The sequence below is a fragment of the Ammospiza caudacuta genome, chromosome Z (genome assembly GCF_027887145.1).
Source record: "Ammospiza caudacuta isolate bAmmCau1 chromosome Z, bAmmCau1.pri, whole genome shotgun sequence".
NCBI lineage: Eukaryota > Metazoa > Chordata > Aves > Passeriformes > Passerellidae > Ammospiza > Ammospiza caudacuta.
The window spans coordinates 26,683,644-26,701,837 of NC_080632.1; the positions used below are offsets into that span (position 1 = coordinate 26,683,644).

General features: G+C 34.5%; 1 protein-coding gene across 1 annotated transcript in view; it reads left to right on the forward strand.

Annotated features, from left to right (window-relative positions):
• AUH (AU RNA binding methylglutaconyl-CoA hydratase) overlaps positions 1–17,266 on the forward strand; it is a 111,675-nt gene extending 94,409 nt beyond the window's left edge. The window contains exons 7-10 of the mRNA XM_058823373.1: positions 11,897–12,084; positions 13,352–13,402; positions 15,171–15,218; positions 16,075–17,266. Coding sequence (XP_058679356.1) covers positions 11,897–12,084; positions 13,352–13,402; positions 15,171–15,218; positions 16,075–16,152 — 365 coding nt within the window. The 3' untranslated portion in view covers positions 16,153–17,266. The remainder of the gene's footprint in view (positions 1–11,896; positions 12,085–13,351; positions 13,403–15,170; positions 15,219–16,074) is intronic.
• The last annotated feature ends 928 nt before the right edge of the window (positions 17,267–18,194 follow it).

The following is an 18,194-nucleotide window of genomic DNA, read 5'->3' on the forward strand; positions in this document are numbered from 1 at the left end:
ATACATTTTTTCACTGACCCCCTCCTTCATAAAGTAGATCTTTCTCCTTTGATTATCTAATACTCAATATTTTGTATATTTTGTTTTCTGCTTATGTAAAATTAACATCATTCCCTCTTTCCTTTGCATGTTTTAGCCTAGGCCTGGGAAAACAATTATTCATTTCTCCATATAAAAAGTACATGAAGGTGATAATGCCTCATCCTACAGAAATGTTATGGAAATAGATTTCAGTAGTATCTATGAGGAAACTGTGTTGTGGTGATGATAAGTAGTTTGCTTTTTCAAAAATTCTGTGTAGTGAAGAGATATAAACAGCTTTGTTTTGTTAACAAGATGAAAATCCAGCAAACAACTTCCTTCATCCCCTAATTGTCCTGACTTTTTAGACAGAATTTTCAGTGGGCAACAGAAATACTAATCTCTACTTTTTCTAAATAAACTCACATTAGTTCCATTTGTGATACACTGAGGTATTCTCCTGGATAGTTCGTGAATTTTAACAGGTGTAATCAGATTTCTAAGCTTGAAACTTCCACATCTGCTGTAACATATCATATTAGATTCCACCCCTTTGCTTTTAGAAAAGCCAGTTTAGCCTTTACACAGTGATTACCGGACTTGGATTAGTCATGATCACAGAGGCTGCAAAACAGATTCTGATGTGTCTCACTTCCCTTGTTCAGAGATATGTATATAATGTGTTAGAGTAAACTGAAAATATTAAACCTATTTTATACTTCTAGAGCAGTTGGTTTGAATTCGAAAATTTAGCCTTCAAGCAAAAGGAATCCATGTCTTTGCATGTAGGGAGCTGTAAGAGTATGAGCTGTTCCTGAGAGGGAGGAAACAGGGAGGAAAAAAGCTTTTGTCAGCATACAAGTTTTAGCAGTTTTTGGTGTCAATTAATACCTAAAAATAGTATCCCTCTCAACTATTCATTTATGAATATTACAAGCGGACATTTTCTATGTTTAAGAACCATTCCTACTAAAGAGTTTTGAGGCATAGAAGATAGAAAATATTAGCCTAAACTTTTGGTTTTACTACATTATAAAGTACTTAAGGGTTTAGAGGAACAGAAGATCAAAAGTTATAATCTTTTGTTTCTACTAAAAAGGATAAACAAAACCAAAACCACCTGATTAAGCTTAAAAGATAGTCAAACTTACTTGTTCCAGAGGTACAGTAGGATACTCATACAAAATACAGTTATGTGTCATTTATCCTGTAATAGATAAAATGCAATTGTTCAAAAATATTTGAATCATATTGTATTGTTGCTGTCATGGCATTATGACATTATAGAACACTGACAGGTACTTGGAAAACACAGCTAAGCCATCTCTTGATCTCTCAGCTAGGAAATGTAAATATATATGAAACATCTGACATCTCTGATATTGGAGTACAGCTTGGTAGTTTGTTTTGGCCTCATTTTCAGCTGCCAAGGGATTGACAATTGTGAAGTAAGTCACATCAATGTGTCAGGCAAACATAAAACAGAGTGCTAAATTTGGTCTACTTATGGTCAATGTTAAATCTGAAGGAAATTAAAAATATATCTTTTATATCAGTATGGATTGTCTAGCTCTGTTTTAATTGAGTAGTTTACTTATTTGGAGATCTGTCATTACTGAATAAGCATACAGAATCTAATTATTTCCATTTCATATTCATTTATGACTGTATTATATGAGAAAGAAAAATAGTTTCCAAACTCCTAATGAATTCGCTCTTATGTCTGGCATTTTTCTTCAGCCTACAGAAAATTCAACAAATGAAATGGCAGTTGTGTAGTCTGTCTCAGAAGAGCAGCTGCACAAGTTAGTTCACCACAAAACAAGCAGAACAAAATGATTTATGGAGTACTGTTTCCTTAATTATTTCAGAGAACCTTTCTGGCTCTGGAGATTTGTTTGAGCCAACTATTGCAAATCTCTGCATTCCAGAAATAGTGGATTCCTGTCTTCCTTTTTTATCTCCATTTTTCATCATGAAAACAAAAGCTGTTGATCCTTTGTAACTTTATGCTAATAACTCTATATTAATATTATTTATATTTTAATAAGAAATTTAGATTTGGGAAGATGTGTTAATCAGATGACTGAGTTAATCTAAGTTTTCTCTTGAGTAATTCTAGGCTAATTCTTGCTCTGGCAGTTTTGTGAAACTGTAAAGAAAACTGGAACAGAGTGCAATGTACTTGACATAGTTTTAAGAATGGTGCATATTTCGACATTATTTTGCATTTGAGCATCAAGAAATATGAATAACTACATTGAAACTTGATTTATCTAAATAAAAAGGAAGAAGAAAGTAGTTTAATTTTGACTTTTTAGTTTAATATGCTAATATGAAGAATTCCTGATAGAAGGAATTCTGTAGTTTACTATGGATAGATTGAAATTATCCTCTTATCTTGGGCCTTATGTGGTCCTCATAGCTTCTTGGCTTCCTTGACTGTGCAGAATGATGAAATATATTTATTGGCCAGAGGAAATTTGGATGGTCCTAAGATTTTTTTTCTGGACATTTCTAGAAAACAACAAAGCTAAAGGAAGCCCTTATTTGCTCAGTTTCTAGGAAGTAGAGTGATGATCTTGCACAAAAAGGAGACATTTAGAAGCTCTGTACAGAGTCACTGAAATTTTTTCTTCCAATTAGAGTAATCTGTTCTAACTCCCTACAATTTCAGGCTTACTCCCTACCCCCAATTTCCCAGTGTTTTTTACTTTAAAAATGTTTTTCTTCCCATATCCTGCCTTCCTTTCTGTGTTCCTTGAGCATCAGGTGTCAATAGTTTATATTTGCAGAAAACATTTCTTCATTTTTGAGGGGGAAGTAGTTGTTTCTTTCCCATTCAGCATGTTTGCAAGAAAACACCATTGGTCTCATATTTAGGGACCCAAGCCAGAGCCATGTAGGGGATCGTGACTGTGTTTATTCAAAGGAGGTTGAGATTGTGGGATTCAAACATAGCAGCCTGACCTCACAGCTGCACCTAGCCCTCTGTTCTGTTATGAACCAATAAGGTTGTACTTATTACTAGGACTGAGGAATTATCCATGCAAAACAATTAAACAATTGCTCTGTTCAAGGATACTCCACACATTCGGTGTGACTACCATGTATGATCACTGTCGCATTAATGGTGTAATTTATATTAGTTATATTTTATTTTTGTCTGTTCAAACTACCAGGGTTTCCTTTCACACAAATCTCACTGGTAAGAATTAGTACGTGGCTTAACTACAAGCACCAGATTAGAAGGGAGGGATAAATTCGCTTTAATAAGTTTTTTCCAGGTGTAAGTAGGACTATTAACATTCGGGGGGTTCAGTTTAATACCTGGACTTAATTATCAACTAAAAAAAAGTTGTAAAACTATAATGTTTGTTTTATTTCAGAATTTTTTTTACTTTGTTTTCTTTGCTTCACCAAAAATGTTGGTTTAGAATCTTAAAAACACCTAAAGAAATAAAGTTGTATGACAAGGAAATAGATGAGAGAGACTGAGAGAACAAAGTAGACTGTCTCAAAATCATGTTTATGTTTTGTAACATAATAAGGCATAAGGGCCATGCTAATACATTGCAAGCTTATTTTACTTTTGGTATTTCACCAGATAGCTCCCCAGAACAGCTACAGCTCTCTGTGTGACCTTCAATTACATGTGCATGGTAAGATACACCCCTGTTTGACTAGGATTAAAAATGGAGGTGTGATAAATGCTTTCAATTTCTGAGATGTTTCAGTGGTGTACTTCCAAGAAGAATAAATGTTACAACTGAACCTGGATAGGGAAGAAGGCTGGCAGTAACTAGGGTGAAACCCATCACAGCCTTAAAATGAAACAAAAGTAGTCAGTCTTTTTAAAAGTACCATTTTATCTGAGAAAAAAAAGAGAGTGAGGCCAAGAAGGTGATGTAGGTTCCTGCTTGCTCATCAAATTTCTGGCTGTGCAGGCTAATGGATTCTTACAAGGCTTGTTATTTAACATTTTTTTCCTTAAAGATTCCATTATTCTCTTCAGATTTCAAGAGAAAAGTTTCCTTTATTTAAAGATTTTCTGTTTAAATTTTAGTTTCTTGCTCAAATGCCATGTGTTCTCTGAAGTAGTTAGGCAGTAATAGAACTTTTGATGTCTCCAGGCTCCAATAAAATGTTTCTAACCTACTGAGGATTTGGGAGAGCTCAAGCACTGAATCTTTAGTGAAGCCAGATGGGTTGCTGCCAGAGAAGGGTCAAAGGATCTGCATGTAGGAGTGCCCTGATAGAAACTAGAAGCCAGCAGCTGGGCTGTAGCCACAAGTAGAAGCACAAAGTGTTCAGTGGTGGGCTCTGCTCACTTCAGAATAGTCCTGCCTGAAGAGCAGGATGAAGCCAGCTAGTCAGAAATGAGTGGTGTTCCCTATCTTGTTGAGGCTTAGTGGCTTTTATACAAACTATTCTTAATGACTTACGTTAATTAAAATATATTTGTAAGTTTTTTAATAAGTGCAGTGAAGGCCCCCACAGATGCAGGGCAGCTGTTCTAGCTCTTGCTGTTGATAAGGGTTCATTTCTTCATTACCTCATGCCTATATAGCCCCTAATGTCTTTCTTTCTGGAATTTGGATGGAGGATGTAAGGAAAACAAAATTAGTGTCTAATTTCTTGATCCTTAAAACTGTAAAGGTCCATTAAATCCAACTCATGTATGCTTGATTAGGTGACAGAAGAACATAATTAGCACTAGTTTCTTCATTTGTGGGGGAAAGACTTGCCATTGCATACAATATATGTTGCATTGCATGCTAAAAACAGTGACTTCTGTCCTGTATTGCTATGTCACAGCAGCAGGCAAGAGGAACATAAAAGGTATTTTCTTAATGTATTTTATTCCTGTAGTGTTGTAACCATCTGTCAAATGACTACTGGGAATAATTGCTTATTTAGTCTCTTTCTTGATTTCCTCTCACATATTGATTTCTGGGGTTTTTTTTCAAGAATTAAAAAATAGGAAGAAGGAGATGGAAGAGCTGAAGTTAAGGAAAAATGTTTGAGGAGTCCCAGACAATAAAGTGTTAAAATACCAGTTTGTGCTTATTGGAGTAGGTCCACTGTTGCACAGAAACTGGCTTTAAACTGAAATGTTGATACTAATATATTTCATGTTCCAATTTATGGAACAGTTTCCTTTTTGCATTTCATATTGCTATATTAATGCATGCCAGTATTGAAAGATTTGGCCAGGTTTTTTGTAGAATCTGTGTTTTCAAAGTCCCCCCCAAATGGTTGTAGATGTTATGTTATAGCCTAAGTACTAGGTAAGCTGCAGTGTAGCTGTAGTGTATGCATCTTCTGCTGGGAGTATGTTTTACTTAAGATGAAAAATGTGCTTGGCATGTACAACTTAATTTGGCATATATTTATCAGTAGAGAGAGTGCTCTGCCTTCTTGGGATTTGGTAGCTGAACCAGGTGAGATTGTGTCCTCCTGCTGTCACATTGACTTTGCCGTTTTCCCTGAGCTTCCATCGTATTAACTACCAATTCTCCTTTCTTTAGTGCTGCTCAAGTCACAGAATTTCAGGGATGAATAATTTCAGACATCAATTCTTAAAAACTCATTACTCTGGAAGAGTTGAAAGCAGATTAATTTGATAGTAGTCAGGATGGGAGAAAGAATAGAGTTAAGGAATAGGAATTGGTTGGGGGGTTTAGCAGATTTCTTTGCAATGAGGAAGAATAAAATGGTACATTTCTGTAAGAAGAGCACTCAAGTGAGGAAAACATTCAAGTCACTTGCTTTTAAGCAGTGAAGACTACAGATTTATTAGTCTGTTTTTTGCTGTGCTTATTGTTTATTCATTTCAGTTCCATCCATTGAAAACTATAGTAATTGATCCAATTTCAGACTGTGATCTCATTAAAAATATAAGTAAAATAGGATACTACCATGGTAATTAATTTTTCTCTTTCACTTGCCGTAGGTAATGATAAAAGTTTTTCTCATGTCTGTTTCTTTCTTGTCTTGATTTTCATATTAAATGAAGTTTAGCTTTCATAGTCGATTGAAAAGTATAAGAATATGGACTAGAAAAATTATTTGTTTAAAATTCAAGTTAAATAGAAGTTCTTACTTAATATTACACATGAATCCCACATGATTTGTGAAGTATGATCATACAGTGCAGCACTGATCTAAACCTCCTACCTGTTGTTACAGCTGAGTAATGACTTCATAAATCTGTGGGTGTAATTTTGAAACTAGAAAATGCCTTCTTGTGGGCCATTAATATCTATCTGCAGCAAGAAGACTTATGTTTTAATGTGTATCTACTTCTGAATTTTGTTTAAGGTGACTGATTGCATCATCAAATAAAATACCAAGCTCCTATATGGAGTAACAGGAAGGCACATGGTCTTACTGAGTATCTCTGTGTGCTCATGCTTGTTGCACTTGTGTACACTTAAGTAGAAGTTAATAAGTAGGTGAACAGTCTTTGGCATTTCTGGTTTGTTTTGTTCTTTTTTTCCCTCAAATAATTTCAGTTTAAAACGAAATAATATTGTCAGTGTGTGCATTAGCTTTGCCTGGAGTTGCAAGTCCTGGGTGTCTATGGGGAATAACAGATATGTGCTTCTCAAACAGTATTTTGTCTGACAGTGGAGTTGTTTGTACCATGTTTGTGAGTGAAATGTGAAGTGAGCTCCTTATAACAGGTGCAGAATCCCTTTTGAAGTGGAGTCCATTTTATAAACTTTGGGTTCCAGATGCATTTCTTTGGTTCCATCCATTTCATGTACGCAGCCATCTGCTAGGAAACCATCTTCTATTTTCTCAATCTACAAGACAATTACTTATTTTGAAAATAAATTAGTTTTTCTAATTTACATGACCATTTCATCTTTCAGTACAAAAGCTGTAATTATTTAACTGCTAGTGAATTCTTAAAGTGTATTTACACTTCCTCTCATGCATCTTAAGCATTCATACATCTTCCAGCCAAGTACTGCATTCTTCTGATTTAGGCTGTCATCTTCAAGCCACCCACACATGGCAGTTCAGTGTAGGTATTTTTCAGATCAGTTTTTAAATAAACCAATCCACAGATGCAGATGAATAGAATGGATTGTGAAAGTTAAGGACTGATTTGCAAATTAAGTGGGCTGTTTTCGAGATGGGGTTTGCCACAGCCAGGCTGGCATATACAGCAAGTTGTGCTGCCTCTTGGACCTCGACTAAGGAGATTGTGTCTGGCATGCCTGTGGGGCTTTCTTTGGCTTGACTGACAAGCCAGACTTGTGTGAGCCCTTTGGGCAACCTACTATGAAATTTTGCTAAAAAAGCTTCTTTCCTCAGTCACTACAGACCCTGGAGCAACCTCTGAGTCAGCCTCAGGCCACTGTCTCAGTCTTTCCTCAGATCTCCAGTCTTTTTCCAAATAACTTGAGCGGCCGTGTATAAGACTGGCCTTACCTACCGCCTGCTCTTTGTCATCTCAGTGCTTTTCTTCCTCTTACAGAAATAGTGTTTTGTTTCTTTTCTTCTCCATCACGTTTTCACCCTGTCATCTTTTTGTGTCTTTATGGGTGTCTTTCCCAGTCTAAACTGGTTTTGGTTGTTAGTTGGTTCTCTGGTTTGTGCTGGAGGAGGTTTCTTGATGTTTTCTTCTGCGACAAAACTGGGAATGCCTGAGCCCATAAAGATTGATACCTGGATTTAAATTAACTAAAACATACACAACTTCTCAGGATTGAGACCTAATCTTGGAAATAGTCTGTTGGAAAATTGGTGTTAAATGTTAATCTAGGTACAGTGTTTAGAGTTTAGCATGTTTTGTATTTTGAAAACTTCTTAACTTAGCAACAGATGGCAGGTACTTTAAAAGTGGACCCTGTGTTTGTTACATATTTTTTTCTTACAGACTTTTAAGATAGGACATAACATGACTGAAAAGTGTTATACTTTTAAATATAAATATATTATTTAAAATAATAACTTTATCCATATTAGGTTTTTTTGTGGATTTACATTGTTGAGGATTAACTATTATAAATAGTAGTTTTCTGCTTTCCATATTTTTATGAGCTTCAATGGAAGAGTAAAAATCAGCTTAGAGTTTTTTGCAAAAGAAATCACAAGGATACATTTTACTTCTGATTAGAAGGTTGTGGATTACTTGTTTTGGTTTCACCACTGATTATTACCACTGATTATTAATAAATAAGATGTGCACTCTTTAAAAGAAGAAAGCTAGAAACCTGTCAGTTTAATTCATCTGCTGTGAATCAACGGATAGGATAGGATAGGATAGGATAGGATAGGATAGGATAGGATAGGATAGGATAGGATAGGGTAGGGTAGGGTAGGGTAGGGTAGGATAGGATAGGATAGGATAGGATAGGATAGGATAGGATAGGATAGGATAGGATAGGATAGGATAGGATAGGATAGGAAGACTGGTTTTTACTTGATTTAGTAAACATGATTATTACTGAATTAAATTTTGGATTTTTTTTTTGTCAGAACACGATTTTTTCCAATATGTTTTGACAGTGCCGTCAGCTATGAGAAACTACTGACTGTAGATATTCTCTGCCAGAATGATGAATCTGTTTCCAGTAAGCTGATTGCTTCATCTTGTTGGATATACTCTTGGGCATTTATCACGTAATTCCCTTAATTCAAACCAGTTGTGTAAATATTTTGTAAATGATGAATTACTCACAGTAAATAAATATTCATACAAAATCAACTATTTGTTAAATTTTTAAAAATACTGTTTAATAGTTTTTGTACTAGAAATTAGCAGTCTTTTGTTTACTGTGTCTTTTCACAGTAAACAAACTTTAAATATGAAATAATGTATCTAAAAATGCTAGTTGCAATTATTGCAACATTGACTCTATACCATTTCAGGTAAGAACACATTTACATTGCAACTGTATGTTAAATACTTTTATCAGCATAGTGAGTAGTACCAGATCACTAGTCCTTCAAATAACATGTCATTAAATTTGTGAAGATGAAACAACTATTCTCCCATCAAATTCTGCACTGCATTTAGATGAAATGCCTTGGTTAAGTAATGTCTTTGAAGACTGGGTGTTACTTCCTTTAGCTCTGATTATAGCTGGCAGACACTGTGTGTTCTTTGTGTATTACCAAAACAGAACATCTATCTGTGGCATACTCCATCTTTTCTTCATAAATGGATGCAGCTTCAGTGTGGTGGATGTATTATAGTGTGTTGTTTGCATTTGATTAATTTGGTCTTACAGCTTTTGTGTGTGCAAGTTTGTTACCCCTACTACTGAATATGTATGATTGATGCAGTGAATTGTTGGTTCCTGTTCTGTAAATATTAATCAAAGAGTATGCTCCTCTGCTAAATGGCTTTTCAGTGTAGGAGGCAGCCAAACAACTATAGTCTGCTTTTTTTTTTGCTCTTTAATCGTTATTGTGTAAGACACTGGCAAGAACAGTTTTTTTTTAAATCTATAAACACTCTTTCATGCTTCAACATATCCATTGTTTGGTCAAAGTTATGAAATATTGTTGCTCAATGAAACTTTGTTTCCAGCATTTCCTGGTAAAGCAGTAATACAAGAGATAAAACAGTAAAGGAAGGGGCAGATAATTAAGTAGAGAAAAATACTAGGAATACGTGCAAGAAAGAGGCAGAAGATGCAGAGTCAGTAAATACAGCCTCATATGGTTTCAGGTCTTATGATTTGGACAAATAATTTTCTTTAATCAAAAGCCAAACTGGATGCTTTTCTAGATTCCATGGCTGCCATGAAAGGAATAATTTGTGACTAAAATATTCTTAAGGAGAATAAGGTAGACATTTGCTATGTTCCAATGTGTGCTTAAAATGTGTATAAGAATAGATGTTGATTAGTTGACAGTTTATTTGGGTAAGAAATTAAAAGACATTCAATGTTTAAATAAAAAACCCAGTAAATGTTTGGTGGGGATGGTAGTGGTGGAACAGCTCAGTATCAGAAGCGGTGAGTTTCTTGAAAATACAGATCACATTTTTCTGGCATGTAGGTCTGGTATAATTTGATAGATACCACTTTAGTCATTCTCCATGAATGACACCAGTGAGGCAGGCCAAGGCCGAAGGGAAGGCTTATACTTCAGGGTTTGTAGTGTTTTTTGGGATCCAGTGTGGGATTACTTTCGTGTATGTGCATCCCTTGCCCCTTTCTTAAAGATGTCCCTATATTGTGCTGGTAGCAAAATTTTACCCTAGCACTATGACTTAGCTTTAGAAATTAGCAGAATTAGCAGAATTTATTGAATATCTCTTGCCCTTGACCATTAGGACTGACTTGCTAAAATCCTCTCAAGCACTGCAGGATCATAGAGAATATCACATTATTTGTATTTACTAATGCTTTTGTTCTACAAATTTTATTTTAATAGTTATAATAATTTTTTTCATTCCTCCAGTTTTTGACTGGAAAATGTAACTCAGTTTTTGTTATAGACCATCATCTTACTATTCGAGAAAGACAGAAATCCTCCAAGCTATGTACACTTTTGTATTTTGTAAGATGTTCAAAGGCAGATCTGATTTTATGGAACAAAATACAGTAGTACTGAAGCTTGTGGTTCAGAATAATAGTAGTTGAAAGCTGAATTATTAAATCACAAAAAATTTAGTTTGTTTCCATTCAGTTTATTTATCTCATAATGTATTGCAAGTATTTTCAGGAAACATCACTGAGAACTGAATGGCTTATAAAATACTGGTGGCTTAGTCCACATTATGTAGTAGAAATTAAAATACTTTGTTAGTTGAACACACATTTGCACAGTTTTATACTGCCCAGCTTTGAACAACTCCTATAAATATTCCTCTTGCATATATACATATATTTACATTTAAATATATTAGCATGATCTTGCAGAAATAAGTTTTTGGAAAGAAATTTTTGCTTACAGATTGTTTTTGTAATTTGAGTATTTGTTTCAGATCCATGTCAAAATGGTAGACCTTGTGATTTTCAAAATCCGTTTTCCTGGATAAAGGCTGTTTCTGCTGTCTTAATTCATAAACATGTGCTTCAGTGATTTGAATCTACGTCTTCCATTTTGATGATGGTTATTCCCACATTCTCTCTGTTTGTTAGTTCTCAGAAGTTAATTGTTAGTCCAGCTAAGCAATCTTCATTTCTGGTTAAGGTAGTTACTGCTTATTGACTTTCTGAAAATGCTGATAAGTCAAAGAAGTTTTAAACGTGCTAGGAAATGCTAACTCTTGTAAAGTTGGATGCTTTTTTCCACTGATCTGCACCTGTCATTGTTCTTCCCTAGTTTTTGTAATCACACTTCAAGTTTGTAACAATTATGCAGGAGTAAGATGAGGCAAAACCATGGCTTCTTAGAGACCTTGTCTAGTAATACTTTTAGTTTCATTTACCTGTAAATATTGTCCCTAAGGTGCAAATTCTAGAATGGATTTTTTGAGGTATATTTTCTTTTTAAGTATAGTTCTTTGAAAGTGGTGATTTATATCATAAAAATATGTAGTGTTCGAAAGAAACAGAGGGTTTGGATATGTTAATTACTGTCAAGTAGTTTTTCTTTGGCTTTTGGCTGATACAAGTAAGATAACTTGTCTGTAATAGAACAGAATCTCTAGTAATAGTACCTATTTTGAGTTATTTACATGTCTTTCTAAGAAACAGGGCAATTGATTTTAATTTAGATGTAGTCTGAAAAACTGAAGAAGGTACTTAATATTGCCATTGTACTAGTTGAATTTCTGTATGTCTGTGTAATTGTTTATGGAATTTAAAGTAAAAATACTTGAGATGAGCAAGGCATCTACATTTGTGGTATAGATACATGGGAGACTAATAGTTGCATTTTGTCTTTTTACAAACTCTAGGGGGGACACAAAGATTACCTCGCACAATTGGAGTGTCATTGGCAAAAGAACTAATCTTCTCTGCACGCATTGTAGATGGTGAGGAAGCAAAATCGATAGGATTGATTAGCCATGTGGTAGAACAGAATGAAGCAGGGGATGCTGCATACAGAAGAGCATTAGCTCTGGCGAGAGAATTCTTACCTCAGGTATTACAAATTATTTTTATTTTGGTTTTTAGTCTTTATCAAGTAATAACACTGAAAAAGAAACAGCTTTATTAAAGAGAGCTGTCACAGAATTATGTATCAAAAACTGTGCTAATTATGTAACAAGTAATCCAAAGTTTTCTCTCTTGTATTGAATGGTGTTATTTGGTAATTATTTCATAGTGAAACAAAAAACCTCCATCAGTCCTCATCTTGCCATGATCTGGTTGGTGTTTTAATGAAATATTCTGGTTTTCAACTTTTAAACAAGAAAAAAAAATACACAGATTTAATTTTTAGTATAGCAGTTATTTTAATGGATTACTTTATTGCTGTGGAGCTCCTCAGAAGAGAGGCAAAACATCCTCATTAGAAAATTCATAGAAGGCAGAAAAAGAAAATAATTAGTGAACGACTTTATTGGATCACAAGTGTAACAGCTAAAATTCTTCATTGAAATGTAAAATGTTACAGCTTAGGTATGGCATTTATTGGTGGTTATTTGTGTCTTAAGCACCTTGATAGAATAAAAATACAGTAAAAATTTTAACATACAGTGGTTCTGGAAAGTTGATTGATGGTTATAATTTTTTATTAGTACTGTCTCATAAGCATTTGGCTTTTCCCAAATCAACAGGCCTGAATATCCAGAACCTGATGCTGATGGATATGCACAGGACTAAGATGATTCCAAAGATGTCTTGCAGTTCTGCAGCACATTGGAGGCAAATGTGAGAATCCCTCTGCTTACTGGGGATCTCAGCTGCTCATGGGAGAGTGTCATCACTTGACCAGAGCAGGCTTTGCAATAGCATACTGTAGGTTTGAAGCTTGCATCAGTGAATTTTATTTCATGATTACATATTTTCACATGTCTCCATTGTGCATAGGGATATAGGACTGACCTTGCAAAAACCCATAATGATGTACCTTAAAGTGGCCACTCTGAGCCTTGTTTTGAAGGAAATTGATAAAGCTTGACAAATGTGGACACACTCAGCACCTTTGAAGCATAAACCAAACACAATAATTAGGTTCTTTTGAAAATAGAATAGTTTTACTTTTTCTTAATATTCAAACTATCAGTTTAGAAGCAAGTGTCTACTACAATGATAAAATCTACGATATATGACTTATATACTGTAAATTTAACAAAAGTCCAAAGTCTAGATGATCCTAATATAAAATTAGGATTATGTGCAGACTCTTCTGTTATAAATATTGCAGGTTTTGATAACATGTAAATAAACTTTTTCTCTCATTTTAGGGACCAGTAGCAATGAGAGTTGCAAAACTGGCTATCAATCAGGGAATGGAGGTAAGGATCTGTACTTTCAATGAGAGTAGGCTGGAAGTCAGGTTGGCAACAGTTGTACTGAGGTGAAATTCTTTTTCTAGAACTGTTTTTATTTTATTTTATTGTTGTGTAGTCTTTCAAAGTCAGTTTGGTCAAAACTTTCTAAAGAATGAAATGTAATTTTTTAAATCTCAGGCTGCTGAGATGCTGATTTCTGTAACAAGGCTCAGTAACCTCAAGAGTAGTGTAATCTGCTAATTATTAATAGTAGAAAGTAGACATAAACTACTGTGAACAAATTGTGTTTCAAATCTCAGGTGGGAAAACTGATCAAGTCATACTCTGTTAAGTCTGTCAAGCTCTCAGTGTTTAGTAACTAATAAAGTCAAAGGCTGAAGGGCATATTATTTTTTAAAAATAGTTTAATAGCAGTTAGTGTTAAAATTGTACCTGGAACCTGATTTCATGTTTGATTCTGATTACCACTCCATTGCCACACTATTGACCTAGCTCTAAAGCTCATTTAAATTCCCATCTGGACATGTGTTTTACTTTAGTTTTACATAACCTAATGCTGAGTTCAGCAGGTCTGTTCATTTTTGAAGTTAGGCTCTGCACCAAAACACTTTGTAGCTCAACGTGTTACAAGGGAAAGAGGATCATACCATGTGCAGCATATGAGTCCAAGAAGATGAATTTGTCCTTTTTTCTTAAAAGTCACAAAAACAACCAGTGAGCTCAGCAAAGCATAGTACCAGTAAGTGGTGGCTTGAGAATCAAACTCAGATGCCATTGAACAGAGTATGTTAGTTTTCCACAGCAAGTAATGGTGGAATTTGAGATTGATTTCAATACCCATGGTTCAAAATGCTACAAGCTAAGTTATCTGACTGCCAGATACAGTGGATTGAAAGGTCAAAATAATGGTGTTTAGAGAATTAGGGATGATAGGGTTAGATGGACTCTGAATGATCATCTCTAGTTCAATCTTGAGGCCCAAGACAAGATCTACTGTATCAAAATCAATCAAGCCAAATGGTTGTCCAAGCTGTTGTTACAAAACTACCATGGTACAGATTTCATGGCTTCATTTGATAACTTATGCTATAACTTATCTCCCCTTGAAGACTGATTGTGGTGCATAGCCCTAGTCCTTCCAGTGGTCAAGGGGAGAGCTAGTGAATTCTGTAGCATCTGGTGCTTAAGACAGATGGAGAAATCACGAGGCTAAAATTCAGCCTTTTCAACTGTTCAGGACATCTCACAAAGAAAAGAAATGTATTAAACATAGATGATTATGGTGATGATGCAGGACAGACATAGTCCTCTTTATTTTTCTGTTTTAAATCCTTTTGAACTTGAATTTGTGTTTATTTTGTGGCATGCTATCCTATTCTTACATGACATTTTGAAGGTACATTGTTTCAGAAAAAAAATTATGTAATCATACAGTGCATCTTTTCCTCTGTAGTAAATTAAATTATTATAAATGTACAGGTAATCATTTTTACCTAACCAGATGACTTATAGTAAAGAGCAGACATTTTTTTGAGTGTAGTGCATGCTAGTTGTGTGGCTAAATCAGGAGTCTTTTACAGAAATACTAACCACTCTTACCACATGTCAGTGTAGCATTTAAAGTAATAGTAGAAGAACTTTGCACAAGTATTTTAGTATATGGCATATAAAAACACAATATTTATGTTAGCTGTGAGTTGTAATTTAGATATTATGAATAATATATAATAAATAAAAATTCTTGTAAAAACCATTGTATTCTTTTCCTCAGGTCGACTTAGTAACAGGTTTAGCAATTGAAGAAGCTTGTTATGCTCAGGTATGTAAATATGATTACATGAAGAAAACACAGAAAACAGGCTTTGTGATGCCTTTTGTGAAACTTGCAGAAATGTAACTAGATATTGCTTTGTGATTTCTTCTGCAAACTTTTAGGCATTTTATTTAAATCTCCTTCTACGTGGTCTGATTTTGTAAGGAATTTAAGGGAGGAGGTGTAGTTCAGGACACATCAGTACCAGTACTGTTAGGGTGAAGGTAGTGAAGCATACCAGCCATACACCTAGCCAGTCATACACTACCATGCCAGTCCAAGAACTGCCTTGCTTTTGCTTTGTTTTGGTTTAACATGAAAGAATACAAAGGACACTTCACTAACACATGCACTAGTGGCATATGTGCTAACCAATAAAAATTTGAGACAAACCTTTTTGCCAGTGAAACATGGGAATGATGTCTTTGAGATTATATGTTCTTAGACTTTGAGACAAGATCTTTATGATGGAAATAGAAGCATCAGCATTATATGCTTATTTAAGATGTGGTAATCAGATTATTAACCTTCTCCCCCCTCCCAAAAACCCAAAATTAACCCAACCATGAAACCTCCAAGAAACCCAAACCCCACTTTCCTTTCTTCGCCCCACCTCCCACCCCCAAAAGAAAAACAAAACCACAACAAACCTCAAATCCTACAGAATTTTTTAAACTCATCTGTTTGGAGAAAAGGTACTCCTTTCTCCACCCAAATTGTTCATCAGCCTTTTGTCATGCCCTTGAAGTGTCTGATACATTCCTATATCTTGGATGCATTGAAGAACTAGGATTTGTATGAAAATATTTTTCTTGGTATTGTTTTTGTTGTCAATAATGAATTGTTACTCTGCCCATTGCAGACTATCCCAACAAAAGATAGAATTGAAGGCCTTCTTGCATTTAAGGAGAAGAGACCTCCTCGCTACAAGGGAGAATAAAAGAATCTGATGCCTTTAAAATACAGGGGGATAAAAGTACTTCTATGAGGACCATTAAGGTGCACTTTGCATCTGCACCTGGAATATCACAATCACCAAAGTAACAGCAAATCATACAGATATTACAACATTTTGAATGTGTCCATACTTGTACGAAGCCAAGATAGAAATGAGTGTCACCTCATGCTCATTACAATTTCTGATGGTTGATCTGTGTAATGACAAAGTCACAGGTTCATGCAGCATTTTTAAAATTTCACGTGTAGAAACATACCATTCCACAACTGAAAAAGCTCTGTAATTCTTTACATAGAAAAAATGTATCTGTGATGTTAAGCATAAATCTGCTATATCATTTCATCAAAACAAAAGCAACTACTGAACACCAAAAATAAGAAATTTTACCAAATATGCGTTTAAATGATTCTGTATGTCAGTAAAAATTATATTTGAGTATTCTATCGGAATATCTATATTATTAATAAAGCTAGGGGAAATGAAAAGGATTATAATTTAGAAAATTTTAAGCTTTGTTTATCTTATTTCCTCTATCATAAGCAAAATGAAAATCACCTTAGGACTTAATGGTGTCCTTTTGATAAAGTTGGTGCCATTATATTAATTTAATTGTATTAAATGAAGACATTTTTGAGGCCAGCTTTTAATTACACATTCTTGTATGTTAAACCTGTCTTTGTCTTGCGGTTTTCCAACATACCATCTGATCAACACTGCAATGGAACTTTATTTCATTTACCCCAGTTGTTTTAAATTTTTGATGATTGTATTAAAGATGGTTGTGCGGGGATATAACCAATGTGCTGTAAAAGAACCTAGAATTATCTTAATCTCCAGAATATTTCTTTTGCAAGTTTTATGAATGTATATTTATATACAACAGAAATGATGGTGAAAGGTTCTTTATTTTGTGTTGGCCTCAGAGTTCTTTTCATGCATTGCAAGAGAAATGCAGTAGGTTTCAAGGTAAGAAAACTTGTGATTCATACTGTGTATTTGCAGTGGATGCAGCATATATAGCAAATGTCTGGAAATAACCTCGTAGAAAGTATTTTTGCTAATTTGACTGGAAAATAAACATGGCTTAGCAGTCCAAGGCTGTCTTTTTATATGAAAACAAATTTATTCCTGCTGGGTTACCATTGGCTCATGGAACTTGTGCATGCTTTGCTGTTTCTGCAACATTAGCTATGGTCACTGTCCATATCTATGATGATAAAGCAGCTCATCAACATGAAATGACAAGAACTCATTTAAATTCATATTTAGACATATCATTACATGTAAATTGATTATAACTGGTAGAGCTCACACTTTGTTGACTGGTAAACTTGCTGACTCGATCATTTCTTGCACAATAATTTGCAAATAAAGTATTAATACTTGTTTTGATAGTTATATAAAGCCTAGAGGGTCATTTTCTCATGTTTTTGAAATGCTAACATGTCATTTTCATTTTTACTGACTACAAAATAATTATGTTAATAGGAAAAAAAATACTAAGCATTTGCTGGTGAGTTTCTGTTGTATAACTTTGATATTCATTCTGCTTATTGAGCTGCCTCTGTTTCTACCAAGCACTGATTAAGTAGCTTCTGTGAATGTCTATTTAAAAGCATCTAATAACTTTACATAGTGTGGCATGTGACTATATAGATTCATGCCTTTAACTAGGAGTTTTGATCTCAGAAAATAATTTTAGCGTCACAGTGGTCTCTGCATTCCTTTTCTCAAGAGAAGACAGTGCCATATCACAGCAATTTGAGTTCCTTCTTTGAAGTGAACAGTTTGAATATTATTACAAAGTGAGTATCAGTACAACAGTTTTTAAAGGTACTTTGGAGTGATGTTGAAGTAGTTCTGCAGGAACAATATTTTAGCAAAAGATGTGTTAATCACTTACTATCTCATTTATTAAGTGTCATGTTATGAAGGGTGCAGTGCTTATAATTAATAGTAGTATTAGAACTTTGCTTCCATGAGAGGGTTATTTGTAACAAAAACGCTCATATAAAGACTGACTT